The following is a 20,262-nucleotide window of genomic DNA, read 5'->3' on the forward strand; positions in this document are numbered from 1 at the left end:
GACACTTAGCAAATCTAACCATTGACACTGAACTCACCCCCTCACCGACACTGAAATCACCCCCTCACCGACACTTAGCAAATCTAACCATTGACACTGAACTCACCCCCTCACCGACACTGAAATCACCCCCTCACCGACACTTAGCAAATCTAACCATTGACACTGAACTCACCCCCTCACCGACACTGAAATCACCCCCTCACCGACACTTAGCAAATCTAACCATTGACACTGAACTCACCCCCTCACCGACACTGAAATCACCCCCTCACCGACACTTAGCAAATCTAACCATTGACACTGAACTCACCCCCTCACCGACACTGAAATCACCCCCTCACCGACACTTAGCAAATCTAACCATTGACGGCCAAGCCATGATTCACGACCACATTAACAACAGAAGTAAGTAGCCAGGACCTTTAACCATAATGACCAGGCATAAATATAAATAAATTTATTATAACCTTTGAACTATGACCTAACACAACTGATCACATGACTTTTACAACCACCCCAATACATGACTCAAAGGTGACCTCTGACACTAGGGCCTGATACCTGACTCCCAGACGACTTTTACTACAGCCAGAAACATGACTTCACATGACCTTTGCCACCAAAGCCTGATACAGGACCTTCTAGACTATGGCCCACTAAACACCCGGAAGACTTCTGACATCATGACCCAGATCATGACCCCGTATTTTGTTTACTACAGTGTAATACATGACCCAGGTGAACTTTGACATAACAGCACAGGACCTCAGATGACCTTCAACAACAAGGCCTGATACATGAAGCAGACAGCCGAAACTGTAACATGACACAAAAGAATCATCAGTAACCTTGACCTTTTTAAAAGGCCTAATGCATGAAACAGATAGACTTGAGACTGTAATCTGACACAATTCAGGTATTCATTTATTGAGTTCTTAATGGCCAAAAAACACAGAAGAGGTCTTTAGGGTCAATAAAAGATAGATAAAACAAGTAAAAGGAAATTACATGACAAGAATTATCAGAAACTTGACCTTTATTATTGTGATATTACCTGGGGCCTCCACCCTTACGTAGTGGTATGGGTTGACACACACTTCATCCCTCTTGAGGTAAAAGGCGTACTCGCACTGCTCAATGGCCTTAAGTTCCTGGTGGTTCTGGAGGTCGGGCCATCGCCATAGGCGACAGTAAATGACATGGGGAAGACCCTTCCGATGTGACACTTGTAGTCGACCATCCAGGGACCTGAGGAAAAGAGAAACAGAACATGAAATGTGAGTAGAAATCTTATCTGATTTGACAATGAGAAATACAATATTAAACATGTGATGTAATACATCTTGATGTATAGCTTTGGTTCGGCACCATGATGACAATTTTCATAGCTGATATGGATCAAGATAAATTTTCTGTGGTGAATTGTAATTTCCAGATTGATAAGTCTGTTGTGTCTATATTTGTTCATATAGTATAGTATAGATATAGTATCTATACATATCATGTTGATTCAAAAGTTAACAGAATATTTCTTTTATGATGGGGGGGGGGGGGGGGGGGGGGGGGGGGGTAAGTGTTGGCCTCTTTTACAATGGAAATAATGATTTTTTTTCCTAAAAGCCTTCTTGAAAAAGAAAAAGAAATTGAAAATTAAAAATAAATCATTATTTGTAAATAAGGGGAGTTTTAATATTTAACACGATTTTCTCTAATCAAAAGTAAAGCTACAGGCCTCAATTCCAAAACTGTGAAAAACTACCCCTCAGCTTTTCATTACGTATAACAGTGTATATATTATGTGAGAGACGTTTTACTCAAGGCAAAAAACCGATCTATAGCAGGCATTTTTTTGACCATTCAGTCGATGATGTTGGGGCGATGGTGCTACAGCCAGAACACAAGGAAGGCAAGTCATATTGACTCTTAATTGAGGACATATGGATGAGAAAATTTAACACCAAACTTCAATATGGGTGTAATATCCAGAGGAATTCAGACGGGAAAACATGGGTCTTAACATTGCACTGACGTTTTGTGTTCCTGACAACGTGCTTTATTATGCTGATTCAACGCGTCATTGTGATGTCACACATTTGTACGTAATTTCCTGTACCTCCGAATAAGCAAGATGGGCGTTACTTAAAACAATCGTATAATTTATTAGTTGATCATTTTATAGGAAGTATTATATATATTCGTACATCACAAGAAAAGTCAACCATTGAAAAACATTTCCGTGACAAAACAATTTCGGCTCAAACTTTCAATGCAATTTTTTGGTTTCTACATGCAGTGCTTAAAGACAATATATAAAACCCAACGTACTCCCAGAGAAATGTCGGCCTGGACGGTGTCTAGGTTGTCTGTGTAAACTTCACCAATTCCATTGATCCAGACATCATATAAACACTGTCTTACAACATACGATGGACAATCGATATTCACCGATCCCAGACTTATTACACGGGGAGCACCTGTTACAGTCGGACCATTACGTTACAGTAAATATATCCGACTTTCTGAGCCCGCAATATCACACACCACATTTACAACATGGGAGACAAAAACTGACTCTCACAAGACATTACACCCTAACACATCAAGAATTTTCTAATTGTTCCGACTTTGTTGTATTTCATTTACTTAAGGAACTCTGCACTTCTGCCAAAAAATGAAACTGATTTTTTCAGGCTTGACCATACCATTGATGAATGATTTCTGAAAAGAAAACAATACCTTACCGCACTCTTATAGAGTTAATGGCCAAATTACCATATGGTCTGTAGAAAAAGTTATTCAAAGCTTTACACATTTGACCCCTGTGTTGTTGAGAGAAGAGACCAATATAGTTCTCACAAATTTTACCAAAGTGAGGAACAAAATAATTCTCACCAATCTAACCTGAGTGAGGGACCACGATAATTCTCACAAATTTTACCAAAGTGAGGAACCAAAATAATTCTCACAAATTTTACCCAAGTGGGTACCAAGATAATTCTCAAAAGTTTTACCAAAGTGAGGGACCAAATAATTCTCACAAATTTTACCAGTGAGTAACAAAATATTTCTCACAAATTTTACCAAAGAGGGGGACCAAGATAATTCTCACAAACTTTACCAAAGTGGGGGACCAAGGTATTTCTCACAAATTATACCAAGGCTAAGGAACCAAAATAATTCTCACAAATTTTACCCAAGTGAGGAACCAAAATAATTCTCATAAATTTTACCAAAGTGAGGAACCAAAATAATTCTCACAAATTTTACCAAAGTGAGGAACCAAAATAATTCTCACAAATTTTACCAAAGTGAGGAACCAAAATCGTTCTCACAAATAGGAACCAAAATATTCACAAATTTTACCAAAGTGAGGGACCAAAATAATTCACAAATTTTACCCTAGTGGGGTACGAAGATCATTCTCACAAATTTTACCAAAGTGAGGAACCAAAATAATTCTCACAAATTTTACCAAAGTGGGGGACCAAAATAATTCTCACAAATTTTACCAAAGTGAGAAACCAAAATCATTCTCATAAATTTACCCAAGTGAGGAACCAAAAAAAATTTCACTTATTAACCAAAGCCAGGGAACCAAAATAATTCTCGAGAATTTAACCAAAGTGACGGACCAAGATAATTCTCACAAATACTAAAGTGATAGACCATGATTATTCTCACAAACTTTATCTAAGTGAGGAACCAAAATAATTTCACAAATTTTACCAACGTGAGGAACCAAAATAATTCTCACAAATTTTACCAAAGTGACAGACCAAGATAATTCTCACAAATACTTAAGTGACAGACCAAGATAATTCTCACAAATACTTAAGTGAGAGACCATGATTATTCTCACAAATACTTAAGTGATAGACCATTATTATTCTCACAAACTTTATCTAAGTGAGGAACCAAAATAATTCTCACAAATTTTACCAACATGAGGAACCAAAATCCTTCTCACTAAAGTATGGAATCAAAATAGTTCTGGCATATCAACCAAAGCCAGGGAACAAATATAGGTCTCAGAAATTTTACCAAAGTGGGGGACGAAGATAATTCTTACAACTTTTACAAAAGTGAAGAAAACATGAAAATTCTTACAAATTTTACCCAAGTGGGGTACCAAGATAATTCTCACAAATTTTACCAAAGTCAGGAACCAAAATAATTCTCACAAATTTTACCAAAGTGACGGACCAAGATAATTTTCACAAATACTAAAGTGAGAGACCATGATTATTCTCACAAATACTAAAGTGAGAGACCATGATTATTCTCACAAATACTAAAGTGAGAGACCATGATTATTCTCACAAATACTAAAGTGAGAGACCATGATTATTCTCACAAATACTAAAGTGAGAGACCATGATTATTCTCACAAATACTAAAGTGAGAGACCATGATTATTCTCACAAATACTAAAGTGAGAGACCATGATTATTCTCACAAATACTAAAGTGAGAGACCATGATTATTCTCACAAATACTAAAGTGAGAGACCATGATTATTCTCACAAATACTAAAGTGAGAGACCATGATTATTCTCACAAACTTTATCTAAGTGAAGAACCAAAATAATTCTTACAAATTTTACCAAAGTGACGGACCAAAATAATTCTTACAAATTTTACCCAAGTGGGGGACCAAAATAATTCTCACAAATTTTACCAAAGTGACGGATAAAAATAATTCTCACAAATTGTCTAAAGGGATCAAACCTTGGATATAGGCAGAATTTGTCCAGTGTCTGTTTGTGGGGAGTGCTTCCATCTTTAAGTTGAGAAATCCAATTCTGTTCCCTTTACTACCAAGCATTAATTTCTGTTGGTTTTTTTTAATTTTTATTTTCCTTTGCTTATTTACATTTTATTTTTATTTTAAATTGTATTTTTCATTTCCCCCTGTACCATTGTTACATTTTCTTTATTCTACCATCTCTTTGTGTTTTACTTAATATTATTTTTCTGTGTTTGTACATTTTTACCCTAGTTCTTGATACTTTTATTTATTTATTTCCATTTTTGTAACATTGTATTTAAAACAAGAATCATTTTGCCCAACAGTAATTAATTGTTTTTGTTTTCTTTCTGTGTTACAGTTCTATTTACTTTATTTCTGTGTTAGTAACAACTGTATTTATTTTTCTATTTTTATAAACATCACCCTTTATACCATCTCAGAAGTACTTTTGTGTTCCCCTGTTCTATTTGTTATACCCTTCTTCTTTTGAAATATATTGTCATGCACCTGTTTGTATCTTTTAAATCCATAATACATTCCTTTTTAATGAAGAGCCTGTGTTGTTTGAATATATTTTTGCGTTCCCCTGTAATATATTTTGATAATACGATATTTTGTAATGCAGTACATGTGTTGTTTGTATATATTTTTGTATTCCCTTGTTCTATTTGCTATACCATATTTTGATAATATGATATTTTTTAATGCAGTAACTGTGTTGTTTGTATATATTTTTGAGTTCCCCGTGGGGAGCCCCCGAGTAGCGGAGTGACCCAGACATGGTGACCTAGCTGAGTTGGCCTAGATAAGGTCATTCTGTCTGGTTTTGTGTATGGAGGTATACCCTGGTCCCCCTGCTACAGCCACACACAACCTCCAGACCACAACAAAGACCTGTCACTTCTCTCCAGCTCGCCACACATATATCATTATACAGTTAAAACACCAGTAGCGATCACACGATTGGTTCAATAGGGTTTTGATGCCATGGTTACTGTGACCAATTGATTTGCAATCCGAAAATGGAAAGAAATCTGCCCGTGGAGATCTGGATGAGATCTATATATATATATATTATTGAGACTGTATGTTTAGGTAGATAGATAAGAATCCCTGTAGAGTATGAATCAGCCGTAGCCACCTTATATATAAACATTATCATAACATGTGTGTCTCAAAACACCACATCATTACTGATGTAAGCAGGTCGCGTACGAGAGGTTTTAAGCCTGGTGCATAAGTAGGAGTATTAGGAACCACACAATGACGGACACACCAGACCTCGTCTGTTCAGCGACAATTGATGTTTACATACATATTAAGGCACATCAATATATCAAATAACAAACGGCTCAGTCAGCCGTAGCATCTCCTTGCTTTGAAATACAACACTATGTAACATATCATTACCCAAAATCTGGCGGAAAAAACTAAATATGAATGTGTAAGGCAAGATAAACTTCAGTGTTATTAAAAATGGATATTTACAATTTTTAGTAATGGTATATTAATTAGATACCATATTTGTTATTTTCTACACACCAGCATCCATTATGAAAAAAATAATCTGACTTGTTTTCACATTTAAGGAAAGCATTAACACTCTTAACATAATTGCTCTGTGTAAGGTAATTGACAGTGTTATGAAATATATAGTTTCATTTCCAGATTAAGTATAAAATTAAACCCATAAGTTACCTCCCTTTATCTGTGGAATTCTTTTCTCGATTTAGCTGCTAATCCTAAAGTAAGGCATTTGCCCTCATTTCGATCCAACTTTCATTCAACAGCAAAAGAACAAAATTTAAACAAGGACATGCATTTCAGATGATACAGGATGTATTTCATACGGGCTTCATACAGCATACATACAGCATACATACAGTATACTACAGTATACATTGTATACAGTATACATACAGTACAGACTTGCATTGAATGTCTTAAAGATCCCTGTCCCACTGCACTGTGATTTTTCCTAAATACATTAACTTCCCTAAACTTCCTTAAGGATCCCTGTCCCACTACACTGTGGTTGTTCCTATATACAGTAACCTCCTCTTAACTTCCTTAAGGATCCCTGTCCCACTACACTGTGGTTGTTCCTATATACAGTAACCTCCTCTTAACTTCCTTAAGGATCCCTGTCCCACTACACTGTGGTTTTCCTATACACAGTAACCTCCCCTTAACTTCCTTAAGGATCCCTGTCTCACTACACTGGTTTTCCTATACACAGTAACCTCCCCTTAACTTCCTTAAGGATCCCTGTCCCACTACACTGTGGTTTTCTTATACACAGTAACCTCCCCTTAACTTCCTTTAGGATCCCTGTCGCACTGCACTGTGATTTTCCTATACACAGTAACCTCCCCTTAACTTACATCAGGATCCCTGTCCCACTGCACTGTGGTTTTCCTATACACAGTAACCTCCCCTTAACTTACGTCAGGATATATCTGAATAACAGTTTTGGCAGGACATTTCTGATGGCCAGGCAGATTATTTGGTTAGAGTGATAGTATAACAACCTGAAGTCCTGGGTTCAAATCCTGGTCTAGCTCCACAGAATTTCTACTCTCAAAACACTATAATCGATTATATTTTATTTCATTTTTATTATTCCTCATTAATGTCCTGTACAGTATGGTTTTCTTTATCAAAACTATACTTATGCCGGAAAAAACAGTTTCCAGTTCTTAGTTGCAGTTTTTGGCAGTGGTACGGTGATCCTTAACTCATTCATCCCTGATAATACATTTGAACTCTTCCAATTCACAGGTTGGAATAGTTCATTATAAAATTTCAGCATTGAAAGCGTTGAAATTTCAGTAAGGGAAACTTTTTAAAGCTTTACTCGTAATAGAAAAGATTTCCAAAATTTGAAAACCATCTCATACTCATTATGAAATTTACTTTGAACATGGTCAATAATTTGAAGACACAATTGAGTAATGTAAACAACAGTATTTGCATTGGTAACATTTAGTTAGCTATTTGATTTCACATAATGTTAATTTTTATTCAAGAAAACTCCTACACAAATCATAGGATTCTTGTATATACCCATAACTGCCTGCAGAGATAGAAAAAAAATTATTGCAAACAATATCAATTTTCCAAATCAACCCGAACATTTGAACTAAAAGTTACTTTTTAAAAACAACACTGGTGGCAAATTTCTGATATACATGTATATTTGTAATAGAAAGGGAAGTTCATCACATGTTTGAAATATATATATATAAAATACAGAACCAGGGGTATACCTTTCTAATGGCCACATCTGGGTTTAAGCTTAAGAAGTCGTTTTTCATTTTTTTTCTTGCATCTTACTGGTAGTTATAATCTTAATGATTAAAAATGACCTTACAATTTTATTTTTATTTCAGGATAAATTATTTATATCAACATAGTATGGAAATATAACATCTGAAAAATAGACATGCACCTGTTTCCCTTGGTCACACTAGTCTAGACAAAACATCTCTCGTGACCATTTCAATATGTCGGATATATTACTGGGACCCGCCTCATCCCTGACTGGAGCTTTGATGGCTACTATAATCAACAGGATGGACAGAGGTGCCTTGGTGTGCCAAAGTCAAGTGACAGAGAGGCTGATCAACGTTACATCACCGCAAAACGGACAGACGACTCGGAACTACAGACAATTCACACATTGTAAGTAGATCAAAATGATATATATATATATAGTCTCAATTAATTTATTTTCTTTATTGATAAGTACTGGTGACACACTTATTTCAGCTTTGTATAAGTAAAACTTAGAAATCTTACTGACCGCAATCTTTGTTTTTATCTGCAGGATTTTTTATTTTGATTATATGCTAAATAATTTATTTTATATAAAATGGAGAGTGGGGATATTGATTTTCAAGGTTGGTAAGGTTATAAGGATGTCAAATACATACATGGGGAAACAGGTTTATATATAACAAACAGGAACATTTCTGAACTACCCCGTCTATTTAAAAAAGTCTGTATTCATAGGGTTGTATCCTTAACCCTTTCACCACTGTAGACCATAATGGACTCATCCAGATCAATGCATGGCAGAGTCTACTAAAGTTACATAGGGGTGAATCCTTCATAAGATAAAGCTCTGTTGATTATGTTATTAACGTTGTGTATTTTTCAATCATTTTTTATTCAAAAACATTTTATTTGTATCAAATATATAATGGTATCAAGGCCAAGTTATCCAACTTAATTCAGCCAGTCAATTTTTTTTATTTTTTTTTAATTAAGTTGGAGGGTTAAACTCTAAGAGTAAGAGAGAGACTGTGATTTCAATTAAGTTGAAGAGTTAAACTCTAAGAGTAAGAGAGAGACTGTGATTTCAATTAAGGTTGAGGGTTAGACTCTAAGGGAAAGAGAGAGACTGTGATTTCAATTAAGTTGGAGGGTTAGACTCTTAAGAGAAAGAGAGAGAATGTGACAAAGACACAGACAGACAGTTAGAAAGGAGATAGTGTATTTGAACATATCACAATCTGGACAATATAAGTAACTCTCCCTCTTTCACTCTCTTGTTTGTTTAGTGTATGAGGATGTGAGTGCATGATCATGTGATTTTCGTCATACACATGTGTGTTTTCGTATAGGAACAACGGTGGATGTTTATGGTATTGAAATTGTATAATTATCATATTATGTGTTGATGTGTTACATGTGAAGAGATCAACTCGTAGCCAATAATTCTCATAAAACTTACATACAGGGAGAGAGTTGTGGTACCCTATTCTCCTAATATATGTTATATACGATACATGGTAGGAAAACCCCTTTTGCCAATATTATAGGACCTCTAGATCTCTTGATTGGGAAAACCCTTTTTTCAAAACAGTGCAACCTGTCTTGAAGGCAAACACTTTTGGCCAATACAATAGGACATCCCTTGACTGAGAAACAAACACTTTTGCCAAAACAGTACCACCTGCCAGAAAAACCCCTTTGCCAATGTGTTACAACCTCCATTGATTGATTAGCAAACCCTTCTGCCAAGACAGTAGAACCTGTTTTGTGGGGTAACCGGTACCCCTTTTGCCAATATGATAGGACTTAGCTCCCTTGATCGAGAAACAATCCCTTTTGCCAAAAGTGTAATTCTCACACAAAAGGCAATAGGTCTATTTAATTTGGATTTCTGACAGACCCCTTCAAATATTCATGGTGACTGTCTATGGTTTACTGTTCCTAGTGTTTTTCAGTGACTGTCTATGGGTTTATCGTTCCTAGTGTTTTTCATAGTGACTGTCTATGGGTTTATCGTTCCTAGTGTTTTTCATAGTGACTGTCTATGGGTTTACCATTCCTAGTGTTTTTTATAGTGACTGTCTATGGGTTTACCATTCCTAGTGATTTTATAGTGACTGTCTATGGGTTTACCATTCCTAGTGTTTTTATAGTGACTGTCTATGGGTTTACCATTCCTAGTGTTTTTAAAGTGACTGTCTATGGGTTTACCATTCCTAGTGTTTTTATAGTGACTGTCTATGGGTTTACCATTCCTAGTGTTTTTATAGTGACTGTCTATGGGTTTACCATTCCTAGTGTTTTTAATAGTGACTGTCTATGGGTTTACCATTCCTAGTGATTTTATAGTGACTGTCTATGGGTTTACCATTCCTAGTGTTTTTATAGTGACTGTCTATGGGTTTACCATTCCTAGTGTTTTTGATAGTGACTGTCTATGGGTTTACCATTCCTAGTGATTTTATAGTGACTGTCTATGGGTTTACCATTCCTAGTGTTTTTATAGTGACTGTCTATGGGTTTACCATTCCTAGTGTTTTTAATAGTTACTGTCTATGGGTTTACCATTCCTAGTGTTTTTCATGGTGACTGCGTATTGGTTTACCATTCCTAGTGTTTTTATAGTGACTGTCTATGGATTTACCATTCCTAGTGTTTTTATAGTGACTGTCTATGGGTTTACCGTTCCTAGTGTTTTTTATAGTGACTGTCTATGGGTTTACCATTCCTAGTGTTTTTATAGTGACTGTCTATGGGTTTACCGTTCCTAGTGTTTTTCATGGTTACTGTCTATGGGTTTACCATTCCTCGTGTTTTTATAGTGACTGTCTATGGGTTTACTGTTCCTAGTGTTGTTCATGTTGACTGCCTTTTGGTTTACCATTCCTAGTGTTTTTCATAGTGACTGTCTATGGGTTTACAATTCCTAGTATTTTTCATAGTGACTGTCTATTGGTTTACTGTTCCTGGTGTTTTTCATAGTGACTGTCTATGGGTTTACAATTCCTAGTGTTTTTTATAGTGACTGTCTATGGGTTTACCATTCCTAGTGTTTTTATAGTGATTGTCTATGGGTTTACTGTTCCTAGTGTTTTTCATGGTGACTGCCAATTGGTTTACCATTCCTAGTGTTTTTATAGTGATTGTTTATGGGTTTACTGTTCCTAGTGTTTTTCATAGTGACTGTCTATGGGTTTACCATTCCTAGTGTTTTTATAGTGACTGTCCATGGGTTTACCATTCCTAGTGTTTTTATAGTGACTGTCTATGGGTTTACCATTCCTAGTGTTTTTTATAGTGACTGTCTATAGGTTTACAATTCCTAGTATTTTTCATAGTGACTCTATTGGTTTACTGTTCCTGGTGTTTTTCATAGTGACTGTCTATTGGTTTACTGTTCCTGTTGTTTTTCATAGTGACTGTCTATGGGTTTACTGTTCCTAGTGTTTTTTATAGTGAATGTCTATGGGTTTACCATTCCTAGTGTTTTTATAGTGACTGTCTATGGGTTTACCGTTCCTGGTGTTTTTCATAGTGACTGTCTATGGGTTTACTGTTCCTGGTGTTTTTCATGATGTATGTCTATGGGTTTACCGTTAAGTTCGAACAATGATGGATCTAATGATATCCTGTTGCGTTAGAGTGTTATACCATCTAGGCCAAATGGTACATAATTACATAAAGCCAAGAACTATAAAAGAGAATGATTTATTGATCAATATCAGAAAGTACGTAATATCTGTTTTCTATAAAAATCAATACATACTTGTAGTATTGTGTTTGTAGATGAAAACTATGTATTTTTGTTATATGCAACAGTCATAAGAAAAAATATACACCGGTACAAAATGTCCCACAAAATGCAAAGGCATTATGTAACAACTTAACATAACAAGATAGCTAAAAATCACTTAGATTAACAATAGGCAAGTATGTAAAACCCAATACAATTTGGATAAAAATCAATGAAATTTCAGTAAAACCCCATCAAAATGGGATAAATAAACCTCTGCAGTTCATTCTATTAGCTTCCAAGATATGGTAATACACTAATAGTGTATTTAATTATAGAAAAAAAATACCCTTAAACATTTGTACATATATATAATGGTTTTGAAACACGCTGGTGATATATATTATACCATTTCCCCGGGCCTCAAGGCATTTCACTGGAATACCCGACATTAGTGACACGGGGACCTTGTATAGCATACCTACATGTAGTCAGAAATCAATGTATCCACACGCTCCGGCCTCTGTAGCCTTACATAGACTTTTCTTTATCCCAACGGCCAACAGAAGCTGTGTGATCATAGATTTTTTTTACGTACAAAAAAAAAGAACGAGCTTGAGAGAGCATGTCTAAGGCATCAGCCTAGCCAATAACCTCAGCAATGGCCGCTCGCATGCTCACAGGGTCGGCAGGTCTGGTGTTGCCACGGAAACAGGCCAATCGGGTATCTTCTTCCTTTTCTGAGTTCTGGTGAAGTTTGTTGTTAAGGAACTATACAGGTATATGTATACAATAGTTCTAAGTATGGGTGATATTGAAATCTATTTTTTGGGAGGAGAGGGGGGTGGGGTGGGTTTAATGCGTACACGGAGTTGCACACTGGTGTGACGTAACAGGCATCTATATATATGTATGAAGGTAAAGTAACCCACGGAGGCTGACTTCAGCCATGTCACACAACAATATCCCTGCCAATTTCTCCGCAAAGGACTAACGCTATGTTTTAACAGGACAAGTAAGGATATGTGGATAGCAACAGGTATGGGTAGTATTTCAAGGCTTCTGCAATCTTAAAATTTCTCTATTGCTTGAAAAAATATTGGCCAAATCTTTTAACATACGTGACGTAACAGACCTCACCGGCAAACATATATTCAAACGATGGAGGCCATGTTTGACCAAACGGACGACACCAAAATCAATCTTTTCCTAGACCGTTTGAGAACCCACAATCACACACTTTGACTTACAGGTATGGGAAAATGATATTTTTATTATATATTTTGTATCATGCTGTAACAGTGCTCTTACATTTTCTAGAAGATATATTTTTGTGAAGTTTTTCTACTTAAAGATTATGAAATAAGATGTTTATGAAATCAAAGGCAGTTTCACCCCTGTGAATTATCTATTTCGTTGTTTACAATAGTTAACGATCAATTGCAGGTACAAATTAACTCATTCACCCCAGAAGACACATTTGAACCCTTCCTATTCAAAGGTTGGAATAGTTCATTGTGAAATTTCAGGGGTGAAGAAGTCAAAATGATTTTCCTAATTTTTTTAAATAAAATATCCTATAATACTGTTTAAAAAATAATATGATAACAATAATAAAAGATTTTGCTCATGAGAATTGGCTTCTATAGGGTTTAGCGGCCTATCAATAGCTCAGGTCCATCATGAAGATTTCATATTAATCTCTATTTTGTGTATATAAATCAAAATTGCCACAAGCAAGAAAAAGGCAAGTAGACTGAGGTCTATCAATAAAGAAGCACTGTTTTGTACCGATGACTGAATCAAATTTACCAAAACACTTCTGAAACAAAATTCAGCAACAGGGCGAAAAATTTATTTGTAATACCACTAGTTAATTCAGTAGTAGTGTTCATGTTTTTACTAGTCCATGTGTAAATTCCAGTAACCCTGACAGTGTTTCTGTTACCTAAACTTTACAACAGCCTGTTCCTTTATAAATTGGGAAAATATAGCATTATTTGGATTGAAATAGGGAATATATTCCTCAGTTTTTGGTCAATTTGGGAAAATAAGGCACTATTTAGTTAGGAGAAACAGCCTGTATTTGACAGTAAAACTGAGCACAACAATCACTGCTAGTCTGGGAGATCCATGTGTAACAAGATAAGCAATATCAAATTTTGACCAGTCAATCACGCTAGCGGTTTTTCATACCACTCGTCCAGCTGGAGATTTCACTAGTCTCGGACTATCAAGCTTCCCTTATTGTCTAGACCTGTACTATAGACATATAAAAGAGCAAAATATTGTACTTTTCCTTGGCAAATCTGCAAAAATTTTACACTTGCTAAAACCTGAAAATTGGTTGCCAGAGGCATAAGGCAAGAGGATTAAACAGTCATTTTACCAATCATAATGTTTCCATGATCAACATTTGATGGTCTCAATAATCCATAAGATCCTATATGACATCAGTGATCATTCAACTCTTTAATTTCATGGATCATTTTCAACTGTATTACTAAAAGCAATGGGTCCCACAATGTGAAATTGAAGTATTTCAAGAAATTCTGAGTCCCATCAAAATTCTACGAGTATAGGACTCTGGACTTGTATGTAGATTGATCACTGGACACCCCTGTAATCCCTCGGTATACTTCTACACCTGTGTAAGCCCTCGGTATACTTCTACACCTGTGTAAGCCCTCGGTATACTTCTACACCTGTGTAAGCCCTCGGTATACTTCTACACCTGTGTAAGCCCTCGGTATACTTCTACACCTGTGTAAGCCCTCGGTATACTTCTACACCTGTGTAAGCCCTCGGTATACTTCTACACCTGTGTAAGCCCTCGGTATACTTCTACACCTGTGTAAGCCCTCGGTATACTTCTACACCTGTGTAAGCCCTCGGTATACTTCTACACCTGTGTAAGCCCTCGGTATACTTCTACACCTGTGTAAGCCCTCGGTATACTTCTACACCTGTGTAAGCCCTCGGTATACTTCTACACCTGTGTAAGCCCTCGGTATACTTCTACACCTGTGTAAGCCCTCGGTATACTTCTACACCTGTGTAAGACCTCAGTATACTTCTACACCTGTGTAAGCACTCAGTATACTTCTACACCTGTGTAAGCACTCGGTATACTTCTTATAAGTCCACATACTTGTCAACTTTTTAAAATTTCCATGGGTGAGATTCTGCATGCTCAAAATAAAACATGAACAAAATGTGTGTATATAGCCCTTTGAGACAAAATAACCCTAAAATGACATATTTTCAGTTGTTCTTTCAGATGAAATCATTAGATCTAAGAATATAGAAATAGTCTAGCAAATTCACCGATTGAAAATACTTTATTTCAGGGTCCAAAATCGGGAGTCTCCTTCCTAATATGAGAATGGGCAAGTATTAGTCCATTTATAAAGACTGTGGCTAACATTCCAAATTCATTCATATTCACATTATGGTTTTAAAGTTTAAATCATTTATTACAGCCAATCTCAGTACGATATTCAAAAGATATACAATGTATGGTAAAATTGGATTTTTTTCCAAGTGGAAATATTTGATTTATAGCTCCTTTTATATGGACTGCAATATGGAACTGATTCTGGATTGTATCTATTCTTAACAATAACCTACATAATCTATAAACAAACGAAGCTGTGTGATGATATATTCGGGCTAAATTACTCGATGCGAAAAACTGGATAATTTCCTAACCGTGAAAATTTTAATTTTCAGGGAATCATTAATTTTAAACACTGTTCATAAACAATATTTTGCCAATTTTACAAACAAAGTATACAAATATAGAATATTGATTCAACATGGGGTACATCTGATACTGTTCTGAAAGATGTAATTATGAAGATTTAACTGATTGAACTATTACACTTTATTAATTATAGTAAACTGTTCTTAAGTTTTACTATTGCAGCATTCATGAATAAATCCAGGGGTTTTTTTCATCTTAATTTTACAACAGCATATGTTCCTACATGAATTGGGAAAACATAACATTATTTTATTGAAATTGGGGCAGTATTTCTCACTTTTGTTCATTTAGGGAAAATAAAGCACTTTCTTCTGCTAGGGGAGGCAGCCTATATTCAGCAATCAAACTCAGGAAAAAAATTCACTGAAATCTCAGGTCAACACAAGTGTCAAGTCATGTAACACTACAGATTCAACAATCTGGAAACCACCGATTGAACAAATAGTATTCTCTCCTTTAACTCATTCACCCCTGAAGACACATTTGAACACTCCCAATTCAAAGGTTGGAATAGTTCATTATGAAAATTCAGGGGTGAATGAGTTAAATTGAAAAACAGCAGGACACAGAACAAAAACTGTATGTGTTGTAATATACTGAGAAACTTTCTTCTGTCAAATATTTGCCATCCACCGGTAAAATCCATGTTAGTCGAGACTTAATTTTGGCCTCCACATGTAATTATTATATATGGTATGCTGTGGGCATAACTTGTTCTCAATGCGAAGGGTAAAAAAGACAAAAGTTAAACTGTGGTGAAAATTTCCCTGTATACAATACATACATGCATGCACATCAACATAAAAACAATGTAACACATTTTTGCACTTCAACACATCCATTTACAGTACTGATGTCACAACGTTACAACATAAATCCTATTATTATATAATTATCATATGATTTCAAACTTATCAATAGATGTAATCATTAATCCCTCTCAGATTTTGATCAAATGATCATAATTAACCTTTTCAATTATCTTTTTTTACCCAAACTCAATTATCCAATTTATTATAATTATTATTATTTGGAGACCCCGATGCAAGAATTAAAATAGAAAAATGAAAAACTCACTTTTCCATTGCCCTGGCAACCAATTGAAGGGGAGAGCGCGCACCATGACTGAAATGGATGTGGAACAAAATGGTCAAAACTATTTATAGAATAACACTGGACTTGTCTTCAAACTTGTGAGATCTAATAATATAGGCTACCTTACGAAGACATAATTAACAATTATGGACTTTGGTTGAGGTGCACTTGTGGTTGTATTAACCAGAGAAAGCAATATCATTTTACCAAATAACAGTCAATGTCAATATCTCTTTCCTGGTCAATATAACCACATATTCACCTAAAAATGCCCATAATTGTTATATAAGATATGACAATACTTTCTTATCATAAAACAAGATGGAATGTAAGGAACTCATTACAGAAAGGTACTTCATTTGGCAGAGATACATTGTAAGTCCTTATAATTGAGTTGATGTCATAAAGAGAATACTAACCTGCTGTTTCTTAAAATAGTAACAAAGGGTCAATACATCACAGAATCATTACCTCTGCATGATTTAAATCCAACCAATGAAGAAGTAGGAAAAACTGTGCTATTCTATCTTTTTAATGTTACATGAATATTAGATACATCTCCTTAGTCCTTGCTATTACATAAATATCTAAACACATGTCTATAATGCTTCATAAATAGAGGATCTTAAATGACTTAACAATTTCATATGAGATTTTTGAAACAAGTATCACAATATTTCATTTTGAACAGCAAGTCTTTGTAAGGTAGAATATGACATTAAGTCATTCACCCCTACATTTTAAAACTGGACTTGCTGAGTCTTTAAAATGGTAAGGCTCAAGTTTGACTTTGGGGGTGAATGGGTTAAGGGAGATAACTTAAAAAGTAAAATATGGCATTAAGGGAGATAACTCTAAAACAAAAACATACTTATAGTGTACGCCTATAAGGTAGAACTTATCTTTTAGGGAGGTATTACTCTTATACAATGCAAAGATACAAGTATAATGTGAAAGGTAGCATATCTTCAAGGGAGGTAACTCTGTACACAAATGACATGTATAACAAACAAGGTAGCATATCTTCAAGGGAGGTAACTCTGTACACAAATGACATGTATAACAAACAAGGTAGCATATATTCAAGGGAGGTAACTCTGTACACAAATGACATGTATAACAAACAAGGTAGCATATCTTCAAGGGAGGTAACTCTGTACACAAATGACATGTATAACAAACAAGGTAGCATATATTCAAGGGAGGTAACTCTGTACACAAATGACATGTATAACAAACAAGGTAGCATATCTTCAAGGGAGGTAACTCTGTACACAAATGACATGTATAACAAACAAGGTAGCATATCTTCAAGGGAGGTAACTCTGTACACAAATGACATGTATAACAAACAAGGTAGCATATATTCTTAAATCTGAAATCTTAATTAAGTCCAACTTTTTTATCAATACATAATCAAACGGGATATGATAAAATAATTGTCAAAACATAAACTTTTAAAGAAACAAACTTAAAAATCTATGAAATTGCACAGAAAATTTTCACACAAAACAGTGAAAACAGTTTTAACTTTTAAATCTGCATAATTAAAATCTCACCTGATTACAACCTGAAACATTGCATCAAAATTAAAACAGAATATGACAGATCTATGCATGCATAGCCAAGAGTTTGTAGGCATAAAAAATATCCTCATATTTACTGCAAACAGTAGTAGTACAAGCATTTATTTGAAATAGACAAGAAGTCTGGCTAATGGTTTCTGGAAAAGAAATTAGGATCAGTTTATTTTCTCTGCTTACCCTATCCACTATATATCTCTTCAGGTTAAAACAAACACTTCCAATATACATGTCAACAGTATCTAATCGGGAAGCTAATATATATACATATTTATGTGTATACATGTAGATATATTTCAGACTACTGAAGCCCTACTACAGTCCAAGGGAAACAACCCACTGCAAAAAACTGACAACATTAGCAGGTAAATGGTTTCAAATCAGATGGATTTTTTTATGATTTTGATATATAATAAAGAAGAAGTACTACATCATTGAATATGAAATTACTTGTACTGTATGAAATAATTTTAACTGTAGAAAATATTTTCTTACCATTTTCAGGTTATTGCATCTTTGCAATATTAATCCTATGTATGTATTGCTCTCCCTTCATACATACATCATAATCCATTCCATATCTTAAAATTATAGATTCTTATCATAATATCTGTTCCATTCTGTATTATATCCTAAGTAACTTTTAATTGCTAGCATGCAATTGAAGAACATCTTCAAGTACTGCATAGAAGTTGAAAATTAGTTGTCACTTATCACTATAATAGGGTCCCAATCATAGATTTGAAGAAAATTTGGGCATCATTTTTTATCATGTGACATCATAACACATCTCCATCACACACGCAGGCATACACACATAGGGAGGTATTAGTCTAGTGGCATAGGACTGGTAGTTAGCGTCTGATCAGGCAGCTCCTGAAAGTTCCTCAAAATTGTACTTAATGTACTATTTATTGTTTAAATTATAAATCTATGATCTGTAAAGCACTTGAAAGTGGCTTATTCTAGCTAGATAAGGTGCTATATCAAATGTTGTGTATTTAATTTAATTAAATTTAACAAGTTGGTGCCAGTACTGGAAATGATCATCATTTTTCATCATTTTTGTTTTTCCCTACAAGAGTAATTATTTTTTTAAATATAAGAGATTTTTTTTTTTTTAATCATATTCAAGGGTAACAGAGAAAGATGAAGCCAGTCATTCTAGAGTTATTTACCCTGTCCGTTTTTTTGTTCATACATTGAACACACATTTTGAAGCCCTGCTTGTATAATTCCTATTTGACAACTTCCATAAACAAAAGTGTATGCTTTGCAATGTAAAGGTTCGGAGTTCAACCATCGTAGTCGTTTCTTAATATTGTCAAACATTTAAACTTCAAACAACTATATTTCTGCAAAATGTACAGCAACACATGATTTTTTACGGAATATTTTTTTTGGTAAAGGACTATAACAAATGTTGCATGATAATAATGGAGTTTAACATATTTTTATTTTCAACCTTAAATTTCAGAGTGAAAAGATACCGATGGCTATTTGGTGTTTAGTAGAAAAGTAAAGAAAATTAATAATGTTATGTATTATAAATTTTGTGGTTGAATATATCATAAAATATTGTATTTATGTTTTTTCAATAAATTGAATATGTACAGTGTATTGATATAATATTAAATTTCTGTTGGTTTTACAAATTATAATATTGCATTTCTGTTGATTGATGAATTGTACATATTTAATATAATATTACATTTCTGTTTGCTTTACAAATTATAATACATGTATTACATTTCTGTTGATTAATAAATTGTATATGTATTAATATAATATTTACATAAATCTATGTTTTTTATCTTCTTGTTTGCTGTTGTTTGATATATACTTGTACAATATTACCGGTATATCTCATAGTAAGAGATTTTTCTTTGGAACATAAAACGGGGAGAGAACAGCCAACACAGGTTCAATATAGCTAGGCAGGGTCCTAAGATGAGTGCTTGCATCAATCGGTATGCAGGGTGTCTACCGTATAGCTACCCAATAGTTAGATAAAACAAACATTTACCAGATTCTCAAGGTAAGTAGGAGGAAA

At 34.7% G+C, this 20,262-nt stretch overlaps 2 protein-coding genes across 3 annotated transcripts in view; one reads left to right on the forward strand and one right to left on the reverse strand.

Annotated features, from left to right (window-relative positions):
- The window catches only part of LOC110466968 (mothers against decapentaplegic homolog 3-like), a 28,922-nt gene that overhangs the window by 2,415 nt on the left and 6,245 nt on the right, over positions 1 to 20,262 (reverse strand). Inside the window, exons 2-3 of one of the 2 annotated variants that reach the window (XM_021523800.1) lie at positions 16,609 to 16,656; positions 1,058 to 1,251 (exon numbers count right to left, since the gene is read on the reverse strand). In XM_021523800.1, coding sequence (XP_021379475.1) covers positions 1,058 to 1,251; positions 16,609 to 16,656 — 242 coding nt within the window. The remainder of the gene's footprint in view (positions 1 to 1,057; positions 1,252 to 16,608; positions 16,657 to 20,262) is intronic. The other variant, XM_021523801.1, reaches the window with a different exon arrangement.
- The window catches only part of LOC110466966 (RNA polymerase-associated protein LEO1-like), a 42,217-nt gene continuing 30,199 nt past the window's right edge, over positions 8,245 to 20,262 (forward strand). The window contains exon 1 of the mRNA XM_021523799.1: positions 8,245 to 8,437. Within this exon, the coding sequence (XP_021379474.1) occupies positions 8,260 to 8,437 (178 nt within the window). The 5' untranslated portion in view covers positions 8,245 to 8,259. The remainder of the gene's footprint in view (positions 8,438 to 20,262) is intronic.

The sequence above is a fragment of the Mizuhopecten yessoensis genome, unplaced genomic scaffold, assembly GCF_002113885.1.
Source record: "Mizuhopecten yessoensis strain PY_sf001 unplaced genomic scaffold, ASM211388v2 scaffold11151, whole genome shotgun sequence".
NCBI classification, from domain to species: Eukaryota; Metazoa; Mollusca; class Bivalvia; order Pectinida; family Pectinidae; genus Mizuhopecten; species Mizuhopecten yessoensis.